The sequence below is a fragment of the Podarcis bocagei genome (genome assembly GCF_964188305.1).
Source record: "Podarcis bocagei genome assembly, chromosome: 7".
Lineage (NCBI taxonomy): Eukaryota > Metazoa > Chordata > Lepidosauria > Squamata > Lacertidae > Podarcis > Podarcis bocagei.
Genome location: NC_138132.1, coordinates 31,007,572 through 31,033,172, shown reverse-complemented (window position 1 = coordinate 31,033,172; position 25,601 = coordinate 31,007,572). Strand labels below are relative to the sequence as shown.

Sequence of the window (25,601 nt, the reverse complement as noted above, 5' to 3'; positions counted from 1 at the left end):
GGAAGGTGGTGGAAACATGTGCAAAGCCTCCACCTGGTGGACTCACGGTCACATTGCAATGATATTTCACAGTGGAAGAGAAAGGGGAGAAGTGGGGACCGCTATGAGCCCCAACCCAATCAAAAGCTCTTGATTACCTTGGACAAAATTAGCAAAGCGCTGATGGTTGAGAGGAGAACTAAGAAAACACAAGAAGTGGCATGGTACAGGTCAACTGTGCACTGATGCACACCATTTTTAAACAGATGCCTGGCAGAAGGAAAGAGCCACTATAGCTTATTGGCAGAGTATCTGCTTTCTATGCTGACGATTCCAGGTACAATCTCCCCTGCCTCCAGTTTAAAGGATCTCAGGTAACAGAGACTGAGAATTGATGCTCCCCAGCGAGACCTGTGGCCTGACATCATATACGGCAGACTCATATGTGCAACAAGTCAATTTATGGGGGAATAGCTTTTTTACAGTTTTAGCTGCCATGGCTTCAACAAAAGAATCCTGGGGGTTGTGGCTGGATGAGGATGCTGAGTATCCGCATGCTGAGTGACAAGGAGAGGGAGGGGGACAGTTCCCTGGGGAGACTAAAAGCAGAAACATGGCCCACCTCTCAATGGAGGCTGCTCAGTTAGGGTGAAAGGGGCATTGCCCCACAGTCTGCCCACAGCCAGCCCCCACTTGCCTCTCTTCTTACCTGCACCCAGCTCAAGGGTTGGCACTGCCTGTCAGCTTCCTCCTCCTTTGTCTGTTTCCCTTGCAGAACTCAGCAAGGAGGATGGGGACAAAACTAGAATTACTTGGTTCTGCCTATAACTAGCTCTGGAAGACACTCAAACTCAAGACAAAAGGGAGAAATGAGCTAAGAGGAAGGCACATTTGGCAAACCCTCACCATTATCAACTTCTGCCCAGAAACCTATGTCCCCACTGTGGAAGGGCATGAGGATCCAGAATTGGCCTCCACAGTCACTTACGGACACACCGCTAAGACCGTGTTCATGGAAGACAACCTTACTTGTCTATGAGTGATCGCCAAAGAAGAAAAGAAGAAAAACTGTTGGCTTTCCTGCTTTCTGCCCTACCAGTTCCAATGGATGTAAGTGCCCCAAACCCCACCTTCAGATGCCTATGACACATGAGATCAGACCAAAACAAGGATCTTTCAAGCATCCTCTGCTTGCTGCTATTCGAGCCCTTTATTGCCTATTCACTTTTAGCAAAGCTAGATGAAGACATGATCAATGACTTTAAAAAGCAAACTGTAATCATCCTTTCAGAGAACCTTCTGTTATCCCAGAACCTTCTTCTCCAGATCAGCCCCAGCCTCACCAGTGCTCCACTGAAAATAGTTCTTGCTGCCCAGGCCACAAAAACAAGGCTGGCGTATATCCAGAGGGATAGTACCCTCTCCCACAGTTCATAGGGCCTCACAGTCTCTCTCTCCTCCTGCACATTTTACTTAATGCAGAAACCCATCTCATATATACATGGCCTGACAGAGTGAGATGCCCTTTTGCCTTTCAGGGGCCTCCTCCCTCATCAGTTCCGATGACTAGCATTGGATGGTGCGGCTGGCCTTCCCCAAGACTGTAAAATCAGCTTGCAGGATGTTAGAAGGGGCCCGGGTTTCTTGGAAGGGCTGCTGCCCCCCAACAAAAAGGGTGAAAGTGCCAGGCTCCAGGCGCCATTCCCCAGCCCAGATGGCTCTCTGGCTGAAGTCTAACTGGAAGGGTACTTTCACGGCACGTCCCACAGGCACTGGAACACGGTGGAAGCCAACCAGCTGCCAGCGTGGCACTGGCACGGATGCCCCTCCCCAGCGGAGGTAGAGCTGCACCACCTGCAGAAGGAAGGAACTGTTAGGAGGAGAAAACCCCAAGACTCTTCTAGGAGTTTTCACCCCTGCATGTGTTGGTGGTGGAGGCAGCAGCACTGTTTGGAAGTAGCTTTGAACAGCAAACTACAAAAGGCAGATGCATGAGGATAATGTCCCATCTACCCAGAGACAAGGACACCAAAACACCCTTTCCCAAAACCTCACCCACCAGTTCCAGATCTGAAATACATGCTCATCAAACCAAAGTGGCTGAAGGCGCTTCCTGGCTCCTGCTATTCAGTAAGGAGCTGCAAGTGCACTTGGGGCAGGGAACAGGAACCAATTTCAGGCTCATGCTCAGAAATCTCCCTGGCTTCCAAGATCACACCAGGAATTTCACACACTTCAAGCATATCTTCACAGCCGTAAGGGCTAGAAACTTGCTTTTTTAAATGGATGTAGATTCCACAGTCTTTTTCTATGCTTAGCCCTAGATATCATTGGTTCAGGCTCCCCATTAAAATATTGGGCAGGATAGATGGCAATGATGCATGGGGGCATACCGCATTAATATATTTCCTGTTACTGTCTGCTCACCGAGAAATTGCAAAAACCTGGAATGTGGCAGTCAGCTAAACGTTTGAGCAATGGCTTCAGAGACTTTTGCATATTCCACTTGCAGAAAAATTGACTTTCAGCATAAAACTGCCCAAAGGCAAAACCATTTGACTTTTCTGCTACTTGGAGCTCACTTCTGGAATACGCTAAAGGGCATATACAAGGTCTCCATCATTTGTCTGCCTTCCTGAGACAGTGGAACACTGGCTGAAGTGGCCTCTATCCTCTGTCATTTGGACTCGAAAGTCTTCTGCTTTAGGTATCCTCAAAAGCTTTTCAACTGCTTGCTCTTCTGTTAACTTCTATATTGTACCTACGGGACCGCCTCTCCTGGTATGCCCCACAGAGAAACCTACGGTCTACAAATAATAACACCCTCAAGGTCCCAGGCCTCAGAGAGGTTAGGCTGACCTCAACTAGAGCCAGGGCCTTCTCGGCTGCGGCTCCGATCTGGTGGAACGCTCTGTCACAAGAGACTAGGGCCCTGCGGGACCTGACATCTTTCCGCAGGGCCTGCAAGACAGAGTTGTTCCGCCAGGCCTTTGGTCAGGGCGCAGCCTGACTCCCTCCTCTGGCAACCTGCACAGAATTTTGTTTAATCGGTTGCCATCAATTTTATTTTAACTAATTTTTATAATGAAATATTTTTAGAATGTGTTATTATTTGATTGTTTATTTGATTGTTGTTAGCCGCCCTGAGCCCGGCTTAGCTGGGGAGGGCGGGATATAAATAAAATTTATTATTATTATTATTATTATTATTGTTGTATTGTTTTCTCATGAAAATCAAATGTGTGTGTGTGTGTGTGTGTGTGTGTGTGTGTGTGTGTATTTGGGAGGAATTCAACTACCTAGTCCCGTTAAGCAGAAATACTTACATTAGCATGGTATGGCTTTCCTCCCCCACCCGAAAATTGGCTTTGGGCACATCAGGAGAACCCCCAGAACAGCAGGAGGAGGAGAGGGTGGATTGTTCCAAACGGAGGGGAGGGGGGATTTTTCCATCTGAAAAAGCTTGCACTGATGGAATGATTGCCATAGCGCTATGGCAATGGTTGAATTCCTCCCTCTTCTCCCTGCTATCCCAGTTTGTGGGGAAATACACACATACTGTCTCACCTCTTCGCCATCCCTGGAGCCCACATTCTTCACTACTGCAGAGATGCTGAGGTTACCACAAATGGGCACGACATCGGCACCTAGCACCAGGTCGCTGTATTGGAAGGTGGTAAACGAGAGCCCATAGCCAAAGGGGTACAGCGGAGCCTCGTCCCCATAGTAGCGATATGTCCGTCCAACCATCGTGTAGTTCTCCATTGGTGGAACCTGTGGTAACGGCCACAAATGAGTGAACAGGATGGGAAGAAGCCCATGGGCCAAGCCAATCTGAATGAGGAGGCACATGGTGGGAAATGCACAAGGTACAACCAATAGCAAGGAGTATATCTTAGCTCAGGGGTCGCCAGTGCGGCACCTGTGGACACCAGTGTGCTTGCCAGTAATTCCCATGGTGCCTGTAAAGGGTCTTAGCTAACATGTCCTCCAAAATCCACAATGCCATTTGCTTTTCCTGCTCAGTTCCTGCTTGCAATGCTCAGGTTCACGTACACCCTTAAAACATGCCCATATTTCATTGGATGCCAGGAAGGAATACACACCTGCAGCCAACGCAGCAGAATGTAAACCCCACTTGTAGGCTGACAAATGAGGGTTAAATTTTGCTCAGGGAACAGGTGCATGGCAAATAAAGCCTATAAAATGCAGGCTTTCCTTTCTCCAGAGGATGGGACAAAAAAGTGCTTTGCCATCCCAGTGCACTGTGCTTCCCAAAATGTTGAGCAAGGCCCCTTGTGCTGTGGTTCCCAAGCACCCACAAACCAGCTGGCTGGTGGGAGGGTGGGAACCCCACAAGGGATTTTGACAAGTGAGTGGGACAACCCACCTGTCTATCATGTGATGTCATAATACATGGCTGATACTGATATGGATCTAGCCCATGGAGCCAAAACCCCATTCCTGCTTTAAGAACTGGTGCATGAGCTTGCTTTCCCCCTCCTCCCTCCCCACCCCTTTTTTCTTGTATGTCATGTCTGTTAAACTGAAAGACTGTGGGGGCAGGGATTGTCTTACCTACAAATTTCTGGGCATCCTAGTCTTACCTGGTGCATGCCTGCAGGCCACGTAGCAGGGAGTCGGCCAGCAGGATTTGCCCCTTTAGCTCCCACCAACACCTTGGCAATAGCCAGGCCGGTAGCCTGAGCTGGGTAGAAACAGGCTAAGATCGCTCCCACACTGTCCTGTGCCTTGGCCCAGCTCACGTCAAGCGGGCCTGCGTTGAACAGCAGCAGAATCACTGGACGTCCAGCAGCTGAAATCAAAGCCCTAAGCAATTAATAAACAGGCCAAATCAATGCCATGCATGCAAACACTCATTAATGAGCCATAACCCAACACTCTGGAGAGCATGGAACTTCAAGTCCAAGGTTCAAATCCTTATTCAGCCAGGAAGCTCTCTGGGAGCAGCCAGCAGTGAGCATCAGTAGCCCTCGGGGAACATACGGCCTACTTTCAAAAGACTTCTGCAAGTTATCAGTTGAGACCTCTGGTGAGACCAATTCCTCCCTACCCCAGAGCCTGCTGGTTGGGAAAGAAGAAGGAGAGAAGAAGGCAGCAGGTAGAGAGATGGAAATGGGGCATGCCCTGTCCTCATCTGGCTCTGGGCCTCACCCACTGATGCCTTTGACCCTGTCCACTGCCAGCATGTGGCCCCCAACTAATTATCCCAGAAGGAAAGCAGCCCTTGATGTGGACAACCCTGAGCTAGATGGACCAATGCCTGACACAACATTGGCAGCTTCCTAAGGGTAAATCTAAACAGTTACCAAGGGAGCCCCACCACCATCACCAAACACCTCAATTTCACAACTGCCCATGAGCCACAGAAAAGTTTAGATTGGCTGCTTGCTGCGGGTTACCTGCAGGCCCCACCTTCTATAGTGCTTGGTGCAACCAAGTGCCTTTGGCATCCCCCTTCCTCATGTAGTCTCCCCCGGGGCAAAAACATCAAGCTTACCCCAGGCCACAGCATCCTGAAGGAGTTCTAGCTGGTGGCCAGGCAAGGCTAAGTCCTTCCGGTCTTTGGTTTCTGTCTCCAGATCGATTCCTGGGCAGAGGGAGTTAGAAGGCATGTTAAAAGAGCCCACCCACTCCCTTCCCTCTTGTCCTCATCCTAAACAAACCAAGGAGGCTCCTCTCTGAAAATCTCCTTTCCAAAAGTTTGAGAAATGGCAAAGTACCACTCTCCAAAAGCAAAAGAAGATGTCCATCAGTCTTACTGAGAAGCCAGGCTCCACTGATGGAGTGGCTTGAGGTCTGCATGCTGGTGGACCACAGCTCCCATCACCACTGACCATAACATCTGTGCTCCCTGCTGTCATGATTAATGCCTCAAGGGAGTTCCATGAGAACCAATGATTGTGAACCCATAAGGCTGGCCCTGCCGCTGGCCGAAGTTTCCCCAGAATCCCACCCACCCAAGTCTATGCACTGTGCACACATAGATAGAGAAGCCTGCACATGCATAGACCTCTATGCACACGGCTTTTCCTGCCATTCAACTCCAATTGCACAGGTTGTCATCTTGCAAATAGGTCCATTGCAAAAAGGTTTCCTTTTGCAGATGCCGACAGAGGTTGGGCCAAGGAAGTTGTGTGAGGTCAGGAGCAGGGCGATCCATGCAGTCCTTGAATTTGGGGAGGCCTCTTTACTGACTAAGGCATGGAAGGGGCTTTATATGTACTTGACTGCACAAAGGAAAATAACCACAAGGTGTGTGGACATGGATGCATTTGTATGTATATAAAAATGCACATGGATTTATCACCCTGTGATACAGAGAATTAAAATTAAAGAATCAGTGCCTGCAGTGCTGCAGCAAGCAGATGGTCTCCTGGGTCTCACTACTTAATATGTGAAGTGAACGTTGCACCGTAGGGAAAAGCATGGTGCTGTTCTTACCCTTTTTCTTCACCAGATGTGGGGCTTACCTGTACCCAGGCACACAACCACGATGTCTGCTGCTTCTACCGCAGCCTTCACTTGGGCTGGCATATAGGTGCTGCACGTGGGAAAGGTACATCCGGCGGCAAAGGTGACATTCGCCGCAATTGTTGCCAGGCCCCTCCTGCACCAGGTGGAGATGAGAACAGCTCTCAGTTTCTTAAGGGCAAACACTGGAAACGTATTTGTTCCCTGCCAAAAAAATCTGGATTTGGCCTGCATAACCCATGGACTGCAATGCCAAACCAGTCACATAGTGGGATCTGCCTAGAACTTAGCCCCATCCAACCTTACACACACACATACACCTCACCATGTATTTACTGCCCTGAGTAGGCAACAGAAGCCAGCTGGGTTATGGAGACCCAGCAGGGCCATACAGGGTGGTGGGCTGTGTCTGGCATCCTGGGGTGGCAGTGGCTTCTTGGACTTTTGGACCATGCACATCCAAAGCCTGTGGCTACAATTCACTGCATTGATGAGAGTGTATTTGCTTCTTTTCAACAGAGTGTTTGGCTTCCAAGAGCTGGCCTTGACACTAAGTGTTGTTGTTTTTTGTTTTGAAGCAAAGGCAGAAGAGGGAAGTAAATGAAAATGGAAAATAAGTGCCCGGTGTGGGAGGGGGAAAGCAGAGTGCTGGGTGTAGGAATGCTCAAAGCTTCATTTCCAGAGAGAGGTTCTGACTCTGAAATGCACATGATGTGGTTCTACTGGTAAAACTAAGCAAGTCAGACCCTAAAGGATGGGATGGGAAATGCAATGAGCCATTCTGAGCTCTGGAACAGCAACTATTCTATCCTTGGTAAAGTAAAGGGACCCCTGACCGTTAGGCCCAGTCGCGGACGGTTCTGGGGTTGCAGCGCTCATTTTGCTTTATTGGCCGAGGGAGCCAACCTTGCATCAAACAAGGATGTGTGTATGAGACAGCCCTACTTAAAGGGCAGTTATGGGTCTGGCACCCAGCATGTCCTCAGCCTGAAGGACTTCAGTCCCTTTTGAAAACTCGTAATTTCTTGTCTGTTGCAGAATCTGTCTGGCAAAGATGGCCCTACTCTGCATGCAAAAAGTAAGGCCAACTCTAGGGTGTAGATTCAATTTAAATGAAGATACGGCTGGTCCAGCATCCTACCAGGAATGCCTTCCAAGGATGGATCAGGAGGGAGGAGAGGTTTCTTCAGGACTTACCTGGGTGTATAGATGTACTGAGGCTCTGGGACTGGAGCGTAGTTCCCAAAGAGAACCCTAGGGTTGTCAGCAAAGGGCCCAACCACCTGCCAAGAAGAAATTAGGGGCCACAATGGGATTCAGATGATCCAGAGAGTGGGAGGACCAGGGGCCATGCAACATTATTAAGTTATTCATCACATTCCAAGCAACAGTTTCAAGGTGATGTACACTGAAGATAATTACACACACACACACACACACACACAGAGAGAGAGAGAGAGAGAGAGAGAGAGAGAGAGAGAGAGAGAGAAAGCAAATGGATTTAAAACCGAACTAAAACCACACAAGGTAGACACTCATGGAAAACACCCATTTATCTAGCTGGGAAAGTCTGCTGGAACAAAAAATTGCTTCCGGAACGTGCAAATAGTGGGCACTTGTTGTGTCTCAACATGTAGGGGTTGAGGCCTAATGTGAACAACAAAAATTGGTCACTGCCATTCCAGCCAATTGCTGGAAATCATAAGTGGGGACAGTGCAGTTGCACTCAGGTCCACTGAGCACAGGACTGGCAGCAATTCCTCAAGGACTTGGGACAAGGGTCTCTCTCTCCACCCTTCAGCTAGAGATGGCAGGGTTTGAAACAGAAACTTTAATGCACGCAAAGCACAGAATGCAGTAAATCAATAGTTTAATCTTTCAATACTGAGTTCTGCATTTAGTTTCTCTGTTGCAGTCTGCCCTGTTCCAGTGTTGCCAGAGGTGATGCAACTCTGGAGAATGAGCAAGGGACGAGATGCCCTCCCCATCACACCACTCCATGGTGAACACTTACTGCAAAGTTCTTCCTCAACACATCTGGGGCCTTAAGAGGTAGCATCCCGCGCTGGTTTTTTAGCAGGACAAAGGACTGAATGGCAGCTTCAAGAGCCAGCTGGCGGTGGGCCTCCGTCTGCACGTCCTCCAGTCCCAGGGCATTGTAGGGGTTCATGGTTGGCGGGTCAAACTCACCCAGGCGCAAGCGGGTGCGGAAAAGTGGGCGGACACTGGCCCTGATCGTCTGCAGGAGATAGTAGGAGGGAGGGGAGGCACAGAGCTGGCTAGTGAAGCAGCATTGTAATGGAAGGATGGAGATGGGTGAAAGATCTTCACTCCCACAGACTTCTAGGGAAAGGTGGAGAACCTCCCCACTTATCCCGTGAAACCATGTCGGCCAAGCCTCGCTCACCTCCTCTTCCCCAATGTCATATATAACTGAAGAGCTTGTAGAATATTACAGAAACATACACAGCTCTTAAGATCCCAAAAGGTTTTAAGCCTACAGCAATTACACATGGAGAGAAGCAAAATACTGAGGAAAACCAAGCCATTAGAAAACATCAAATATAGTAAGTAAATGGACCAGATGGATTTATTTCAGATTACTGCAAAGGAACATTTGATTGAGGCTATTAATAAAATACACAAATAAATCCTGCTGCGAAGACAGTTGCTAGGATTGTATATTACAAATTAATTAAAGAAACTGATTGGTGAATTAGTATGTTAGAGCTATCTTTTTGGTGTGGCTATATTCTCTGCTTCAAATACTACTGAGATCAGGGACAGAGGAAATATTAGTAGCTATATCATGTATTGTATTAACATTATTATTTACTATCATTTCCTCTTTGTTATGTATTGGTCTCAGAGTTAGGAGTGGAACAGAAGCAGAATGTGTATAAGGGGAGGAAAAGCCTCAAACCACAGACTACTAAAAATGTTGTAGGGATCTCAAAGGGCATCTAGAGCAACACCCTTGTTACAGAATCCCTAAAAGATAGTCACAGAGCTTCTGCTTTTTAAAAAAAAACCTATTAACAACAGAGAGGCCACTCCCTTCTAACACACTGTCCCACTATTGAACACCTTGTACTGTCAGGAAATCTGTTTCTCAAAATTTGAACCTGCTGGTGTCGATACTACTCTCTGGAACAGCCAAGCTTGTGCCCTCCTGGTGTTTTGGGATACAACTCCCATCATCCCTAACCATTGGCCATGCTGGCTGGGGCCATAGCTGTCAACTTACAGATTTGAAAATAAGGGACCAGCAGCCTTGAAAATAAGGGATCAGCAGCCAAAATAAGGGATTTTCCGAACACAGGTATGTTCAACTTCTGAGCCCCTCCCAGCCAAAGGCAGAAAGCCCAGCCAACAGCCAAACGAAGCCTCAAGCGGTGGTTCCCACAGCGCAGCAACCCGGCAAAGGGGATGCAGCAAGGAAAACCACCGTCACCTCTCCGCTGGGAAGCGCTGAGCAAAGGCGAGTCGCCAGGCAATGCGGCCGATTTGTTTGGCACAAGGCATGCAAGCTCCACCCACCAGTTGTTCTTAGACTCCTTATTGGGTGAGAAACACAGCTGGAGCCTCCCTCCTCCCTGGCCGGCAGGCAGGGAGGGAGAGGAGCTGCTTCCCTTGAAACCCGGGAAATTTAAGGGACAGCATCAATAAGGGACAGCAGCAGGACACAGTGCTGGGATAAGGGACTTTCCTGTCAAATAAGGGACGGTTGAATGGGGCTGATGGGAGCTTAGTCTAAAACATCCAGCAAGCACCAGATCTCTCTGGAGCAAGAGGCACTATGGATGATGTTCTAATTTTTCTATTTTCCGATGTTTTAATCTGTTTTGTATTTTGTATTACTTTTATGGAAATTACTTGGAGACACAATATTTAAATATCTTAACTAAATAACTAAAATGTTCACACAGGAAATATGCTCCTCAGGCGCCATTGTCTATCTGTAGGATATTCTTTAGGAAATAGGATGATTTCACATTTTGGCATGCATGAGCTGCAATTGGATGGTCACTAATAACTGCATCCAATGACCCACCTTTTCCCACTCCTTGTTCCCCTTGGGTGGAACCACTTACTTCCAAGGAGATGTTGCCTTTGGCAACAGCCTGGCCTATAAATGTGAAAGAATTGTTCACCATCCCGTATGAAACTTCCAGGTTGCATCCGGCATTCACAGAAGCTGCAGCAGGAGAGGTAGAGAATTGGGATCATTATAGTCCAAGAGTTCAGAGACACAACTTTTCCTCAGCTGAACTTAACTGCATTGTATCTTTTTTAAACATAAGCACCTCTGGATGCGTTACAAGCAGAAGAATGGGACAAAAATATTAATCACGGTAATACATAATAGATTGCTTTGTGCTCTACATTCAGACTAAAGTTTCTAATTACTAATAAGATATACCCATTCTGGTATGCAGCTTTGAGGTAGCGTACACCATTTTGCAAGCCACGTCCTGATATAATGCATTTCTGTGTATGTTATTTTCACTAATATATAGACTTTTATCCACACATTCCCCATATAATCCTTTTTGTACACAATACTCCTTCATTGGCTCCCAAGACAGACAGATGCCAACTGTTTGATTGGAGAACTGCGTTGCAAAATTAAGACAACTGTGGGTTCTGAAAGATAATTGTGTTTTGATTCATGTTATTGGTCCAAGGCCTACAAAATGGGTTATGTTCTCATTAAAGTGCAAACTGGATCTAATTTCTCACCCCGTCCTCATTATGGGGAGCTGCCCACTCTGGGCTGAGAGCCGGACGTCAATGCTGGGTAGTGCTCACCTATGGCAGACTCCAGTAAGCTGTGGGTATAGTTGTGACCAAGCCATAACAGTTCCACAGCTCCCTCATCGCTCACCACATAGCCCTGGAAGCCCCATTCTCCACGCAGGATGTCTGTTAGCAGGTTCTTGTTAGCGCAGGCGGGGATTCCATTAATCCTGGCACAGGCAAGAAAGAAAGCTATCAGGCTCAAAAGCGTTGCAAACATTGTTGGTATGCCCCCTGCTCTAATGACGAACCACGTAATTTTAGCACAGGGGTGGTAAACTTTTTCAGCCACATTCAGTTGGGAGAAACCTTGGGGGCCACAAGCCTAACAATGTCTACTCAGAAGAACATCCTACTGAATTCAATGGGGGCTCACTCTCAGGTTAACTGGGATCAGGATTGAAGCCTAATGTCCCATTGCCATCCGAAAGTTAGGGAGAGAACCCAGACATACCTGTTATAGCTGCACATGAAGCTGAAAGTTCCAGCCCGTACGCAGGCCTCAAACTGAGGCAGGAAGGTCATGCGCCAGTCACGCTCCTCCACCTGGTACAGAGCACAGATATCATTCCCTCCTGGCATACCACCACCACCACCCCAAGCATTGTTGACAAAATTCCAGGACACCTAGAAATAGGGTTAGCCCGAGACATTTTGCCGCCTGAAGCAAAGAACAAGATGGCGTCTTTCTCCCCATTCTGTGTAGAGAAGTCAACAAGACTGGCTGCTGAATCTTAGTTGAACACTGGCAACACAACAACACCCTTTACTGTATCAGAAGGCAGCAGGATAATTTAGGGAGTGCAGAGCAATCTGCATGTAACACATAGCCTTGCCCGCCAGCAGAGGGGGATAGTAAGAGCTGTTCGACAGTGGAATTTGCTGCCAAGGAGTGTGGTGGAGTCTCCTTCTTTGGAGGTCTTTAAGCAGAGGCTTGACAACCATATGTCAGGAGTGCTCTGGTGGTGTTTCCTGCTTGGCAGGGGGTTGGACTCGATGGCCCTTGTGGTCTCTTCCAACTCTATGATTCTATGGGGCTCAGGAGCAGCAGTGGGGGAACAGACCCCACTGCTGTTTGTTGTGCAAGAGACCAAATCAACTTCTATTGCACAACCCAAATTTGCTGGTAGAAGAAGAGGAGTTTGGATTTGATATCCCGCTTTATCACTACCCTAATTAATCTCAAAGCGGCTAACAATCTCCTTTCCCTTCCTCCCCCACAACAAACACTCTGTGAGGTGAGTGAGGCTGAGAGACTTCAGAGAAGTGTGACTAGCCCAAGTTCACCCAGCAGCTGCATGTGGAGAGGGGGGACGTGAACCCGGTTCACCAGATTACGAGTCTACCGCTCTTTACCACTACACCACACTGGCTCTCCCAGTGTATGTGGTATGTGATTGAATCCCACTCACAAAGCAGCAATAGTTTGGAAGGGAGGTTTAGGGGATTCAAGATTTTGGAGCCAATATTTAATTTCAGTGGTGCATTATTTTTGCTGCTTTTGTGATTCAAGTTTTTGTATATGAGGCTCTTAAACTCAGGGTCGTGGGTTTGAGCTCCACGTTGGGAAAAACATTTCTGCATTGCAGGGTGTTGGACTAGATGACCCTTGTGGTCCCTTCCAATTCTATGATTCTTATTATGAATTAAAAGGGGGTTGCTTAATTGAATTGGATATTTCTTAATGAGATGCTTTCATTAATCAATTGATTATCTCAATTTTGTTATAACTTGTAACTTAGTGAGTTGAGTGAGCCCACCACTTATGTGAGGGTTCTGTTCCGGGGTCCATGTGCAAAGGCAGGAAACCCCCCCCCCAGAACCCCCACCCCCCCACCAAATTAACCAACCCTTATCTGTCCAGAGTGGGCCTTGCCCTCTGCCTCACTCACCGGCCTTTGGGAAGGTTGTACAAGGGTCCTGGGAGCCTCACACATCCTTCCCAGAGGCTGCAAAACAAGGCGTAGAGCTCTACAAACTCTGTAGCGGGTTTCCCCTCACTCCATTTATTTATTTTTCAGCCATGAGCCTAAAGCTACAATCGCAAAAACAAATTGTGCATCAGTGGCAGGCCCACTGTATGTAACTTTCTTCGTGTTGTGAGCTGCCTTGAGCATAGTTTACTATGGAAAGGCGGCATACAAATAAATGATAATGATGATGGCGGAAGCAGGGAGAGGGAGGGAATGAGCCAGCACACAGGACAAGGAAACCTCCTCCATTCAGCCCTTGCCACCTCCCAGCTCCCAACCTGCCAGTCATACTGACCTTGGCATCAAAGGAATAACGGGGCTCAGGGATGTTCTCAGGGCCCCCATGGACGGAAAAGTGCTTGCAGCCAGCGCTGGCCTTGATATAGCGGGGGTGGTCACCCTGCAGCCCTGTCACAAAAGCCACACCCAGCTCCCTGGTCAAGAATGGATCCTCTCCGTAAGTCTCCTGAAGAATAGACAGACAGACAGAGACTTAGGTCATGCCCGTTCTCTGTGACACGTCCCTCCTCCTCCCCTCCTCTCAGTTCCTGGTGTCCACACCTTTCATCACCACAAAGGAACCTGCTGTCTGGTACTTCTGGTGAGAGAGCCACAGTCATTCCCTCCCTTTGGAAATTAGATAAATGCCAACAGCATTACATCTTAGCCACTTATTTAGACCTCTTTACTTACACAAGTTTCTCCTGCGGTGTGACCCAGTTAGTGTATTGTATTACTGATTTATGATGTTCTATTTAGTTTGTATTTTATTTTTGCTATATTGTTTTTGAACCGTACATAGTTTGGTGTCTATATTTTAAGCAGTACAATGGTACCTCTGGTTATGAACGTAATTCATTCCAGAGGTCCGTTCTTAACCTGCAACCGTTCTTAACCTGAGGTACCACTTTAGCTAACGGGGCCTCCCGCTGCTGCCACGTTGCCGCCGCACGATTTCTGTTCTCATCCTGAGGTAAAGTTCTTAACTCGAGGTACTACTTCCGGGTTAGTGGAGTCTGTAACCCGAGGTGTTTGTAACCCGAGGTACCACTGTACATGAATTTTGGTTTTTTAAAAAAATATTTTTAATTGATACACCAAAAAAGAAAAAAAAACAAGACAAGAAATACAAAACAAACCATGATAAGGACAATATTAATTACAAATCAATAAACCAAAAAGTGTTCCTTGGACTATAGACCTGACCTCCAGCCCATTCTTTATTTCAATTATTAATTATTTGTTGCCCATACACGTTTTTGTCTTAAATTAACTGATTAACTAATTATTGATTTATCTAAGGTTTCAGATCTTTCTTAAACCTACTACTAAAGTTATTCAAATGCTGCAGCAGAATTTAAACTACTGTAATTGTTTTTCAAATAAACTTTAAAGACTTCCCATTTTGAGATGATTCCTGTTTTGGTTTGTTCTTTATTTTTTCTGATAAACTATCTAACTCTGCATAATCCGTTAACTTTTGGATCCATTCATGAACAGAAGGGATTTCACTACTCTTCCACTTTGTAGCGATAAGGACTCTTGCTGCCACTCTGGCATATAAAAATACAGTGGTGCCTCACAAGACGAAATTAATCCGTTCCGCGAGTCTCTTTGTCTTGCGGTTTGTTCGTCTTGCGAAGCACGGCTATTAGCGGCTTAGCGGCTATTAACGGCTTAGCGGCTATTAACGGCTTAGCGGCTTTAAGAAAAAGGAAACAAACTCACAAGAACTCGCAAGATGTTTCGTCTTGCGAAGCAAGCCCATAGGGAAATTCGTCTTGCGGAACGACTCAAAAAACGGAAAACTCTTTCGTCTTGCGCGTTTTTCGCTTGCGAGGCATTCGTCTTGCGAGGTACCACTGTATACTGTATTTTTCGCCCCATAGGGCGCACCGGCCCATAGATGCACCTAGTTTTTTCCGGGGGGGGGAATAAAGAGAAAAAAAATTGTTTCCCCCCCAGGCGCGGGGCTGGGGCAGGGGAATTCCGAGCTTCCCCCGACCCCAGCCCCCTGAACAAGCAGCTCTCCACAAGCCTTGGGAGTCCGGCGCGACTTCCTGCTGGACTCCCACGCTTTGCGGATACCTGCCTGAAGCCCAAACCAGGTTGGGGAACAGCGGGATGGCGGCGTTCCGCCTCCCCGCTGTCCCCCGAGCTGGTGGGGCTGGCGGCAGGGAGAAGCGCGCTTCTCCCCACCAGCAGCCTCCAAACCAGGTCGGGGAACCGAAGGCTTCGAGATGCAGGCTGCTATCCGCAAGCCTAGGGAGCCCGACGGGAACTCCCACGGGCTCCCAAGGCTTACGGAGAGCTTCCTGAAGCGAAAGCCTGCATTCGCCCCATAGAACGCACACACATTTCCCTTTCATTTTTGGAGGGGAAAAAGTGCGTCCTATAGGGTGAAAAATACGGTACTCTTCATTTTTTGTGGGATATCCAAATCCTTGATCCCCAGGAGGTAAGCTTCTGGTTTTCTCTTAAAGGAAGTCTTTATTATTTTTTGTATTTCTAAGTGGATACCATTCCAAAATGCCTGGATTTTTTTGCATAGCCACCACATATGGTAGAAAGTGCCTGATTTATCTCCACACTTCCAGCAATTACTGGGGACATTTTTGTACATCTTTGACAATTCCCAAGGTGTTAGATACCATCGGTGTTGCATTTTTAGGAAGTTTTCTTTTAGAGTATAACAGTTTGTGAATTTCCAATTATTCTTCCACAAATTTCCCCACTGTGGCATGGTTATTGAATACCCAAAGTCCTGTGACCACCTAACCATGGCTGCAGTGACCTCCTCCTCCTTGACTTCCCAGTCAAGGAAGAGTCAGTATGCTTTGGAGAGGGTTTTTCTTTTACAGTTTACTATCTCGGATTTGAATCGAGAGATTTCTGTTACAAAACCCTTTTGTTTGTCAGATTTACATTTTTCATATACAGTGGTACCTCGGGTTACATAAGCTTCAGGTTACAGACTCTGCTAACCCAGAAATAGTGCTTCAGGTTAAGAACTTTGCTTCAGGATGAGAACAGAAATCGTGCTCCGGCGGTGCAGCGGGAGGCCCCATTAGCTAAAGTGGTGCTTCAGGTTAAGAACAGTTTCAGGTTAAATACGGACCTCCGGAACGAATTAAGTACTTAACCCGAGGTACCACTGTACCTGATGGTACTGGAATATTTTGGTAAAATATTTTAAAACAAGCAGCATTTTTCTCATATTTTCTCATGTTTTTTCATATTCCTGCATTTTTATTCTTACAAAATTAAGTAAATAATAAATAGAATATGAAAATATCAAAGAAAAAATAGCCATCCCAATACTCCAAGCTTGGTAATAGGAGTAACACCTTTGACCAGAAACAGGTCATGTGTTCCCCAATAATCCGCATTTGGCTCTTATTGCCCACTTTAGGAACCACTATGGATGGGGAATAAATGAGATTCAGTTTTCATTTAAAGACAGTCCTACTTAATTTGCACTTTCTGAAACAAGAAAAGAACTGAAACACAACCATCCTTTGAAATTTGTTCTTTCCTGAATTTTGAAGTGCAGTTTTTCCAGCTAAGAAATGTGTTCAAACATGCACATACTAGTGTAAAGTGTGCATAGAAATGCTTGTATTGGTGAAAACAGCATACAAAAAAGGCATTGTACTGGGGAAAGTTGCTTTGCAAAAATGCTCGTATTAGGATAAATCCACACTAAAATGTTGATGAATTACCGTGAGGTCTTTTTAGAAGGGAAATCACAAACTGATGTGGAAATGTGGAGAATTGAACTTAAGAGCAGAAAATGAGAAACTGAAATGAACAGGTCTGCCCATCCCTCTGTATCCTCCCACCTGTGGAATCCCCATTTCCTAAACCATACCTGGTTTCTGCCCCACAGTGGGTGCCTCATAATGTTTAACATGGGGCTGAAACAGCTCAGGCCAGTGTGGTCGTCGTAGTTACCAACGGAGATGAAGTAGTTGTGTTTGGCACGGACCTCAGTGGCTGTGGCATTGGCCACGCGGTAGATGAGCTCGGGGCTGTCAGCAAAGAGAAGCAGCAGTGGAGAGGACGTCAAAAAGGACATTTTGATCTAGCAAGTTGCTATTGAAGCTGAAGGCAGAGGCTGGGATGGGGGTGGAGCAAACCTATGTCTGGGCTGAGGCACTTCAGGAGACATTTTAGGTCCTGTTTGACTGAATGCTTGAGGCAAAAATGTCCTCACAACTGAGTTTCAGAACTATGTGAAGATCTGATCCCTATTCCTAGTCCAATTACACCACACTGGCTATATGGAGGGGCATTTAAATCAGCTTCCCACCAGCATTTTTTTTTAAAGGGCCTTGGAATAGATTGACTACTTCAGTGAGGCTAGAAAATATTTTTTCAGAGGGTTGAATCTGGTTTTCAAGAGGCACACGTATTTCTTTATTCCTTCTTCAGCCTCTGATACACATGGCTTTTGAAATTATACAAAACCCGTTTATTAGAGGTGACGAGGGAATGTGTGCACACATCTCAAGAAGCGATTCCTCTTTTAAATAAACTTCAGTTCTCTGGAAAAAATGACGCTGCCTCTTGCAACTGACAGAAATGGAGGCCAGGTTGCCATCTGACAGGGCTTTGTGTCATTCAGGAACCTTACTTCGGGGGGGGGGGACAGCTGGCAACCAAGCAGAATTGCTTCTCTTAAATCAGCAACCATTTCTAATAATTAGAACTGTAATTTTCAGGCAGCTGAAATGGAAAACGAGGCCAGGACTGGCTCCAGGGCTGAAGGAACCCTTGGTATGTTACTTTTTTTAGGGTCCCTTCCTGCACTCAAGGGACCCCTCCACATGCTAGGCAACTGCCATTTTAAATTTTTTTTAAAAAAATCCCTCAGAGAGTGATTTTTATTTTATTTTATTTTTTAAAATAATATTTCTCTACCGCTCAGATGTCAAAACCTGTAAGCAGTTTACAGAAAACATTTTAAAATACATTAAAATGATCTATGAAAGCCAAAAGTTAAAAACAAGCTGATCTAAAAGTAATTCCAAATATCAATAAGATCAATAGTTAAAAATATAAATGATCGCAAAAGAAAATCACAGGTTAAAATGCACGTTAGCTTTGGAAATCTGAGTAGGCTTCGAAAACAAAAACATTTTTATAAGGTGATAGAAACAATGCCAGAAAAGTGCTTGCCTAATTTCATCAGTATAATGGGGTAAGTTCCTACAAAGCACACTGGGAAATGTAAAATGGCGGCTCATGGTTGTCTGCCACTCAACAAGGCAGGACCATGGCAAAGCCCTAGTGGGCCCTCCCAGAGGAGAGAGTCCCAGCAACTCTGTTGGGGCCAAAACGGGGCACTAGTAGAATAGGTTGAAAGGGAATCAAGGGGAACCTAGGAGAAGCCACAGCCAAGACCCACCTTTCAACAGCAGCCATACCTGAAGGAGGCAGCCAAGCCCAGGGCCTGGGGGAAAGCAGTTGCCCATCCTGGGGCCCCAACGTCTCCACGCAGGCACTCCGTGTTCCAGCTGTAGGGCCCAATGCCCAGTCGTTTAATGGCCGGCGCTGGGTTGTTGCCCTTTGCCCCTCCTCTTGCCATCTGTGGGTGAACAAGCCACAGCACCAGTCAGCAGATGAGGCAGCCCCTCAGAACTCTTCCGTACCCGGTCTTTGTTTTGCAATGAGGTGGCACTAAGCTTACAGCTCAGGGAATCCCAAAGGGCTGATTCCTTTGTGCATTGGGATGGCAACTCCCACTAGACCACTGAGTGCATATTAAATACTTCTAAATACTTCTAAAAAGTGGTAGATTTTCCTCCCTCCTTTCAACCCACACTTGTGAGAGAAGCAGGGAATCTATTCTGTCTATGCTAAGGCAATCATAAGGTGCTTGTTATTCCAAATTAATTAACGAGGCTTGCAACATTTACAGCCCACTCCCATGCATGTTTACTCAGAAGTAAGTCCAACTGAATCCAATTAGACTTACACTGAAGTAAAGATGCATCACAAGGGTAGGAAACCTCAGGACCTGGGGCCAAATGTGGCCCTCCTGGCCTCTCTCTACACCCCCTGGGACATTCCATAAAAATGTGGAGTGCAGAGGAGCTGAAGGGCCCATTCCATTGGATTAAGGATTACATGCCTTACTACATCCCACCAATTACATAATGGGTCTGCCTGCCAGGGGATGTGGCCGATAAGAAGAGCCTCTGGGAAACCCACAAGCAGGACCTGGGTGCAACAGCACTCTTTCCTCCTGCGGTTTCCAGCAACTAGCATTCAGAACTGCCTCCAACATGGTTAAGGAGCCACTGATAGCCCTATTCTCTGTGAATTTGTGTAACTCTTTTTAAAAGCCATTGACGTCGGCCATTAATCGCTACACCTTAGAATCATAGAATCATAGAGTTGGAAGAGACCACAAGGGCCATCGAGTCCAACCCCCTGCCAAGCAGGAAACACCATCAGAGCACTCCTGACATATGGTTGTCAAGCCTCTGCTTAAAGACCTCCAAAGTAGGAGACTCCACCACACCCCTTGGCAGCAAATTCCACTGTCGAACAGCTCTTACTGTCAGGAAGTTCTTCCTAATGTTTAGGTGGAATCTTCTTTCTTGTAGTTTGGATCCATTGCTCCGTGTCCGCTTCTCTGGAGCAGCAGAAAACAACCTTTCTCCCTCCTCTATATGACATCCTTTTATATATTTGAACATGGCTATCATATCACCCCTTAACCTCCTCTTCTCCAGGCTAAACATGCCCAGCTCCCTTAGCCGTTCCTCATAAGGCATCGTTTCCAGGCCTTTGACCATTTTGGTTGTCCTCCTCTGGACACGTTCCAGTTTGTCAGTGTCCTTCTTGAACTGTGGTGCCCAGAACTGGACACAGTACTCCAGGTGAGGTCTGACCAGAGCAGAATACAGTGGCACTATTACTTCCCTTGATCTAGATGCTATACTCCTATTGATGCAGCCCAGGATTGCATTGGCTTTTTTAGCTGCCGCGTCACACTGTTGAAAAAGCCAATGTGAAAAATGTTGAAAAAGCTCCTTGTGGGAGCGAGTTTCATAGTTATGTGTTGTGTGAAGAAGTACTTCCTTTTGTCTGTGTTAAGAGAGAGGGAGGAAAACTTTTTATCTACCCATTTGCTCCACACTATGCATAGTTTTATAGATTTCTATCACGTTGGATTGTAGAGGTGGAAGGTACCATGAGGATCATCTAGTCCAACCCTTTGCAATGCTGGTATATGCAACTTTCTCATACAGGGATTGAACCTGCAACCTTAGCATTATCAGCAGCACACTCTAGCCAGCTGAGCTATCCAGGCTTTCTATTTCATTGCAATTGGCCATGAGATCGAAGAAGAACCTCCATGTTCTAAGAGAGTGTACAACTAAATCCTAATTATTGTGTGTGCTGCAGGTAAAATGTAAAGGTATCCCTGACCTTAAGGTCCAGTCGTGGACGACTCTGGGATTGCGCGCTCATCTTGCTTTACTGGTTGAGGGAGCTGACGTTTGTCTGCAGACAGTTTTTCCGGGTCATGTGGCCAGCATGTCTAAGCCGCTTCTGGAGAACCAGAGCAGCGCACGGAAACACTGTTTACCTTCCCACCGGAGCGGTACCTATTTATCTACTTGCACTTTGATGTGCTTTCAAACTGCCAGGTTGGCAGAAGCAGGGACCAAACAACGGGAGCTCACCCCATTGCGGGATTCGAACCGCCGACCTTCTGATTGGCAAGTCCTAGGCTCAGTGGTTTAGACCACAGTGTCCCATTGTGTGCTGCAGGAGGGTAGAGCTAGTGCCTTAAATACCGGCTTATGGACTTCCCGGAAGCATGTTGGCCATTATGAGAAGGAAGATGCAGGACTCAATGGTCCCTTGATCCATCCAGCAGGAGTCTGATGTTCCTTATAATTTCAAACCAGCCCTCCTCCCTTCCTGCAGCTTTGATGCCCTTTGCCAGGCCTCTCCACACCTCTTCTGCCCTGTCACCTCTGTCAAATGGTCAAAAAGTGTTTCTTGTACCTGCAGTATCATCTCATCCAATGTCAGCCTGTTAACCAGGTCGTCCAGCCGCTCCTCCCACGGCAATGTGGGGTCCCGGAAAGGGAAGTCCTGGCCCATGCACAGCCCAGCCACCAGCAGTAGGACGATGATGTGGAGAAAGGCCATCGCTTTTGGTACAGGAGAGAGGAAACAAATATGAGCACCACCAAGGACAACAATCACACCCTCCAAAGAAGGACCCCTTTTCCTTGAATGGCATCGTGGATGAGAACACAAAATGGTAGTGAGTGCCCACTGGGACTGGTAGGGTGGAATGCTGGGAACCCAACAGTAGGTGGCAGCACAGCCAATGGCAGGTGCAGCCAACTAAGTCTTGTTTTGTCTCCATCCTTCTCCCTGCTGAATTCTACAAGGGCAAAACTGAAACTAAGGACGAGGAAACTGACAGCTAAGGGAAGACTTGAGTTTGGTGGGGCAAATCTAGAGGGTATCACGTTCCCCATCCCTGCTGTGCTCCCTTGCCTCTGTCTCAGACTGGCAGAATCCAGGTACAAGGTACTCACCTTGGACACATCCCCCCAATCTGCAACAGGGGAGAGCACATTCCTTGTGCTCTGGATGTGGCTCTGAAAGCATCCATGGAGCACCCCTCCATGTTGGAGCATGTTGGAGCACCCCTGATGTGTGCCAATAAATGTATTAACTCGTTAATTAAAAAACTTCTCAGATGAGTGTGCCCACACACCATCTTGATTTTAGATGTCATCAGCATTGAAGTCATTCCAGTTACACAATGTGACTTGCTCTGTGCTCATATTTTACAGATTACATTCTCTGAAACCAAGACATTTCTAAGAATGGCACATTTCCCCCAGAAAAAGCAGTAAAAAAAGTCCTCTGGAGAGCAGTAACCCTACTCTGCCCAAACTGAAGAGATGAAGGCTGCACTCTTATATGCCAGTGGTTCCCAGTCTTTTTTTGGTATAGTGACCTATTGGTTTATTGTCACATGACCAAAGGTCTTCCTCAGCCATCGGTTTTATGCATTTTAACTGCAAATTTGCCTATATTATAATTGTTACTTGAGACATCCATGCAAAAATTCACTTAAATTCATGTGGAATTTGTTGAGATATTTATAGTAGTTTTTTTCCTTTTTATCTAGTGCTTAAGTGCCGTGTTATTCTGTTGAAAGTATTTGTTCTTTTTTCTTTTTGTATGCATAAAAGTAACTCAATAAAAAGAATTAAAAAAAAAGAGATATTTATAGTAGTTAACAAATTTACACAATTTTGTTCATGGGACTGTAAGAACACCAACCACCTGATTGTATTTCTAAAAACATATGGTTACACTAATCAGTGTTAGATGTAATAAACTATTTTAATAGTTTCATTCACAATGAAGTTCATTTAGGCAAGAACCCGTGGGACGGTGGAGTTTGCATTTTGCCAACAGGTACATCAACACAGAGTTTGATGGTTGTCTCAGATAATTTCATTTTCATAAGAGTCAGTGCTGAAAAACCTGTTTTGCAAAAATATATACTACCAAATGGTAGCAGCACAGAAATTTCTTCATTGGCAAGCAAAAGTTACTCAGTGGTAATGCAGCAACTGAGAAATTTTGGTAGCATAAAGCCAAAATTTGAGAAACCTCATTTCCAAATTTTTTAAATCTTTGATAGTCCTATCACGTGACAGTTCAAGGAGTTATTCTTTTTGCACAAAGGCAACTTCCAGTGGAATCATTCAAACTCTACAGCGGAAAAGGAGTAGACAAATCTTGACTAAGGAAACTTCAAACCACCCTGTGTCCCTGGCCCTAGATCAAGGTTGCTCTGAGCGTCGCCTCTAATGCACAGGCTGTTTTAGCTCAAAACAACTCCCTATACAACAAGTCCCTTGTGGCGAACTATCACCGCATATGTCAAAAAGAAAAGGCTGTAAGATATACCGGTATTTCATTACACTCGTTAAGGATTAAAGCAATAATTATTGGGTTGGGGGTATCTTAAAAAGCCCTTGGCCCACTCGCTTACCTGTAAACCCCGCTTAATCCGAGGAGGACCCTCTTCCAAGTAAAGGCGAACAAGATCGCGCTGGTAAAAGCACCCGCTGCGCCGCCTAGCCCTCTCCGCCCCCTTTCTCCCTGGAAGTCGAAATCTAGGCGTGCAGACGTATCTGGGGACAGATCCTCCGCCCGCGCCGTTTTTCTCAGCAGGCAGATTGCAAAACGCTTATCAGGCTCAGGCGGCTTCCTTCAGCCTACGCATCCCGAGGGTGGGGTGCAGGCTGCTCCTATCCTGCCCTGGCTGTGCCCCCCTCCGGTCTTTTGGAAGGGCGCCACTGGATCCGGGCCTCCCCTTCCCGTGTCTCTGAAAGACCAAGCGGAACTGCGGGAAGCGTCTTTGTGGGCCCGAGTGTGTAGTTCAGGAGGCTGCAGGACTTGTTCCCAAGCGGTGCAAGCTGCAACGGGAAAACTTCTCCGTTCCCTCCTTTTGCAGCCTCCCTCCGTGCCGCGGGCTGCTGCTCCAGCCTGTAGCCGTCGGCTGTCCATCGGAGGGCGCGCGTTTCTCAGGCTCTTGGGAACGCGCGAGCACCTGGCCAGCTTTCGCCGGGTGCTCCTCGTGCCAGCAAGGCTTTGAGGTTTTTTTTTGTCTGTGTGTGTGGGATGGTCCCACGACATCGTTGGCATTAAAATTTTTAATGCCGAAATTTTAAAAAATCTGGTTTGCCGAAATCCAATGAGGGCCCATCCAGACGTGGTTTTCATTGCACATGTGTGACGGTTTCGGCTGGTGATGCTATCAGGTAGTGTCACATGTGATCCCACTTTCAATACTATTTGGGCAGGCAAAGGGGTGGCCCCGCTGCTTCGTTTCCAATCAGTGCATGTCCAATAACTTCCTGATGAAGTCCTGTAAGTTTTTATAGGACAAATGTTTAGGTTAATTTCTGCTTGGCTATAACATCTCCAGGCAGCAACAATGGCTGTTTGGGGAAAGCATCACCAAACTGGGGCAAAATAAAGGCACCACTAGTGCACTGTTAATGTGCAGGACATGTTCCACAATAAACCACAAGTCTGGAGGGGCCCTGAGTTTCAAAAACAAAACAAGAAACCTGATCTCAATTATCCATTTGCAAATCAACACCTGAGAGGGGAAATTCACAGGGGTGAGGAAATCATTCATTTCATAGAATCAACTGATGTTCACAAAGTCATATCCAGGCTCTTACTAGTATTTTTTCCACACAAAATATATTTTACATATATAACAGAAATGAGGCCACAGAATGCAAGTTTCTGTGTTACACAAGATTCTTTTTCAGGTGAAATGGTCACATAGAACATTTTTTTCAAAGGAAGAGTTGAGACATGTATGCATATCATTTCAGTCATGGAGATCAAGAGGCATGGCTAGCTCCAGCATTACACACATTAGTGAGGCAGCCACCTCAAGCAGCAGATTTTGGGTGTCGTAAAGGGCAGCTAATAGTTTTAAAATATATTATTGTTTTATTTTTACTCCAATGAAGAGGTGCTTGTGGGATTTCCTGCCTCAAGTGCCAAAATAACATGGCCAGTTGTGGTGCTAGGCACCTTAGCTTGGGCGAGCTTGGGGTTCCAGCTTCTGTTGTGTATTAGGGAGTAAAATGTCTTGGGCCCGCTATACTCTCAGGCATACCACAAAATCTTAATATTTTGCCTTTTCCAATTTATTTCCATGATCAGATAAACTAGAAACTGGCGATGGACTGTTGTTTTTTTAAAGCTAGATTCTGTAACAACTACTATAACGTTCCTATTAATAATACAATAACAGTGTTTTTCAACCAAAACCAGATGTGGAATGGAATCATGGTGATTTTATGCTAGACACTAAGGAAGTTTTCAGATGACCCATTCCAAAGCACTTACAGTATCCTGGTTTGCTTCCGTGAAGGTTAGATTCCACACTTTCCAGTGCATTTTTCTATGACTTTCCTTGCTGCAGAAATCCTTATATTTAAGAGGAGTGGGCTTGTTGAGCAAGGCCTCCCAACCACCTATAATTGCACAACCGGACTGAATCCCATCCCCAAATAGTGACAGTCTAGAACAGCCTTTCTCAACCATGGGGTCCCCAGATGTTGTTGGACTGCAAGTTCCATCATCTCTAGCTAGCAGGGCAAGGGGTCAGGGATGATGGGTGTTGCAGTCCAACAACACCTGAGGATTCAAGGTTGAGGAAGGCTGGTCCAGAAGCACACTAAGTTAAGGAAAGACAACTAACTAGATGGTGCATAATTACTCTATGGAGGGTGGGGAACCTTTTCCAGATGTGGCTGGACAACAACT

The 25,601-nt window shown here is 46.4% G+C and overlaps 1 protein-coding gene across 1 annotated transcript; it reads right to left on the bottom strand.

Annotated features, from left to right (window-relative positions):
* Positions 1 to 1,153: 1,153 nt before the first annotated feature.
* Positions 1,154 to 23,785, bottom strand: LOC308590225 (uncharacterized protein). The gene is made up of 15 exons (XM_081200038.1): positions 23,299 to 23,785; positions 21,276 to 21,424; positions 18,677 to 18,837; positions 17,119 to 17,278; positions 13,543 to 13,713; positions 11,729 to 11,820; positions 11,287 to 11,444; positions 10,569 to 10,672; positions 8,489 to 8,713; positions 7,672 to 7,757; positions 6,474 to 6,610; positions 5,501 to 5,590; positions 4,587 to 4,795; positions 3,547 to 3,753; positions 1,154 to 1,833 (listed from the first exon to the last, which is right to left on the bottom strand). The coding sequence occupies exons 2-15, from the start codon at positions 21,420 to 21,422 to the stop codon at positions 1,546 to 1,548; spliced, it is 2,235 nt and encodes a 744-aa protein (XP_081056164.1). The 5' UTR covers positions 21,423 to 21,424; positions 23,299 to 23,785; the 3' UTR covers positions 1,154 to 1,545.
* Between the last annotated feature and the right edge of the window lie 1,816 nt (positions 23,786 to 25,601).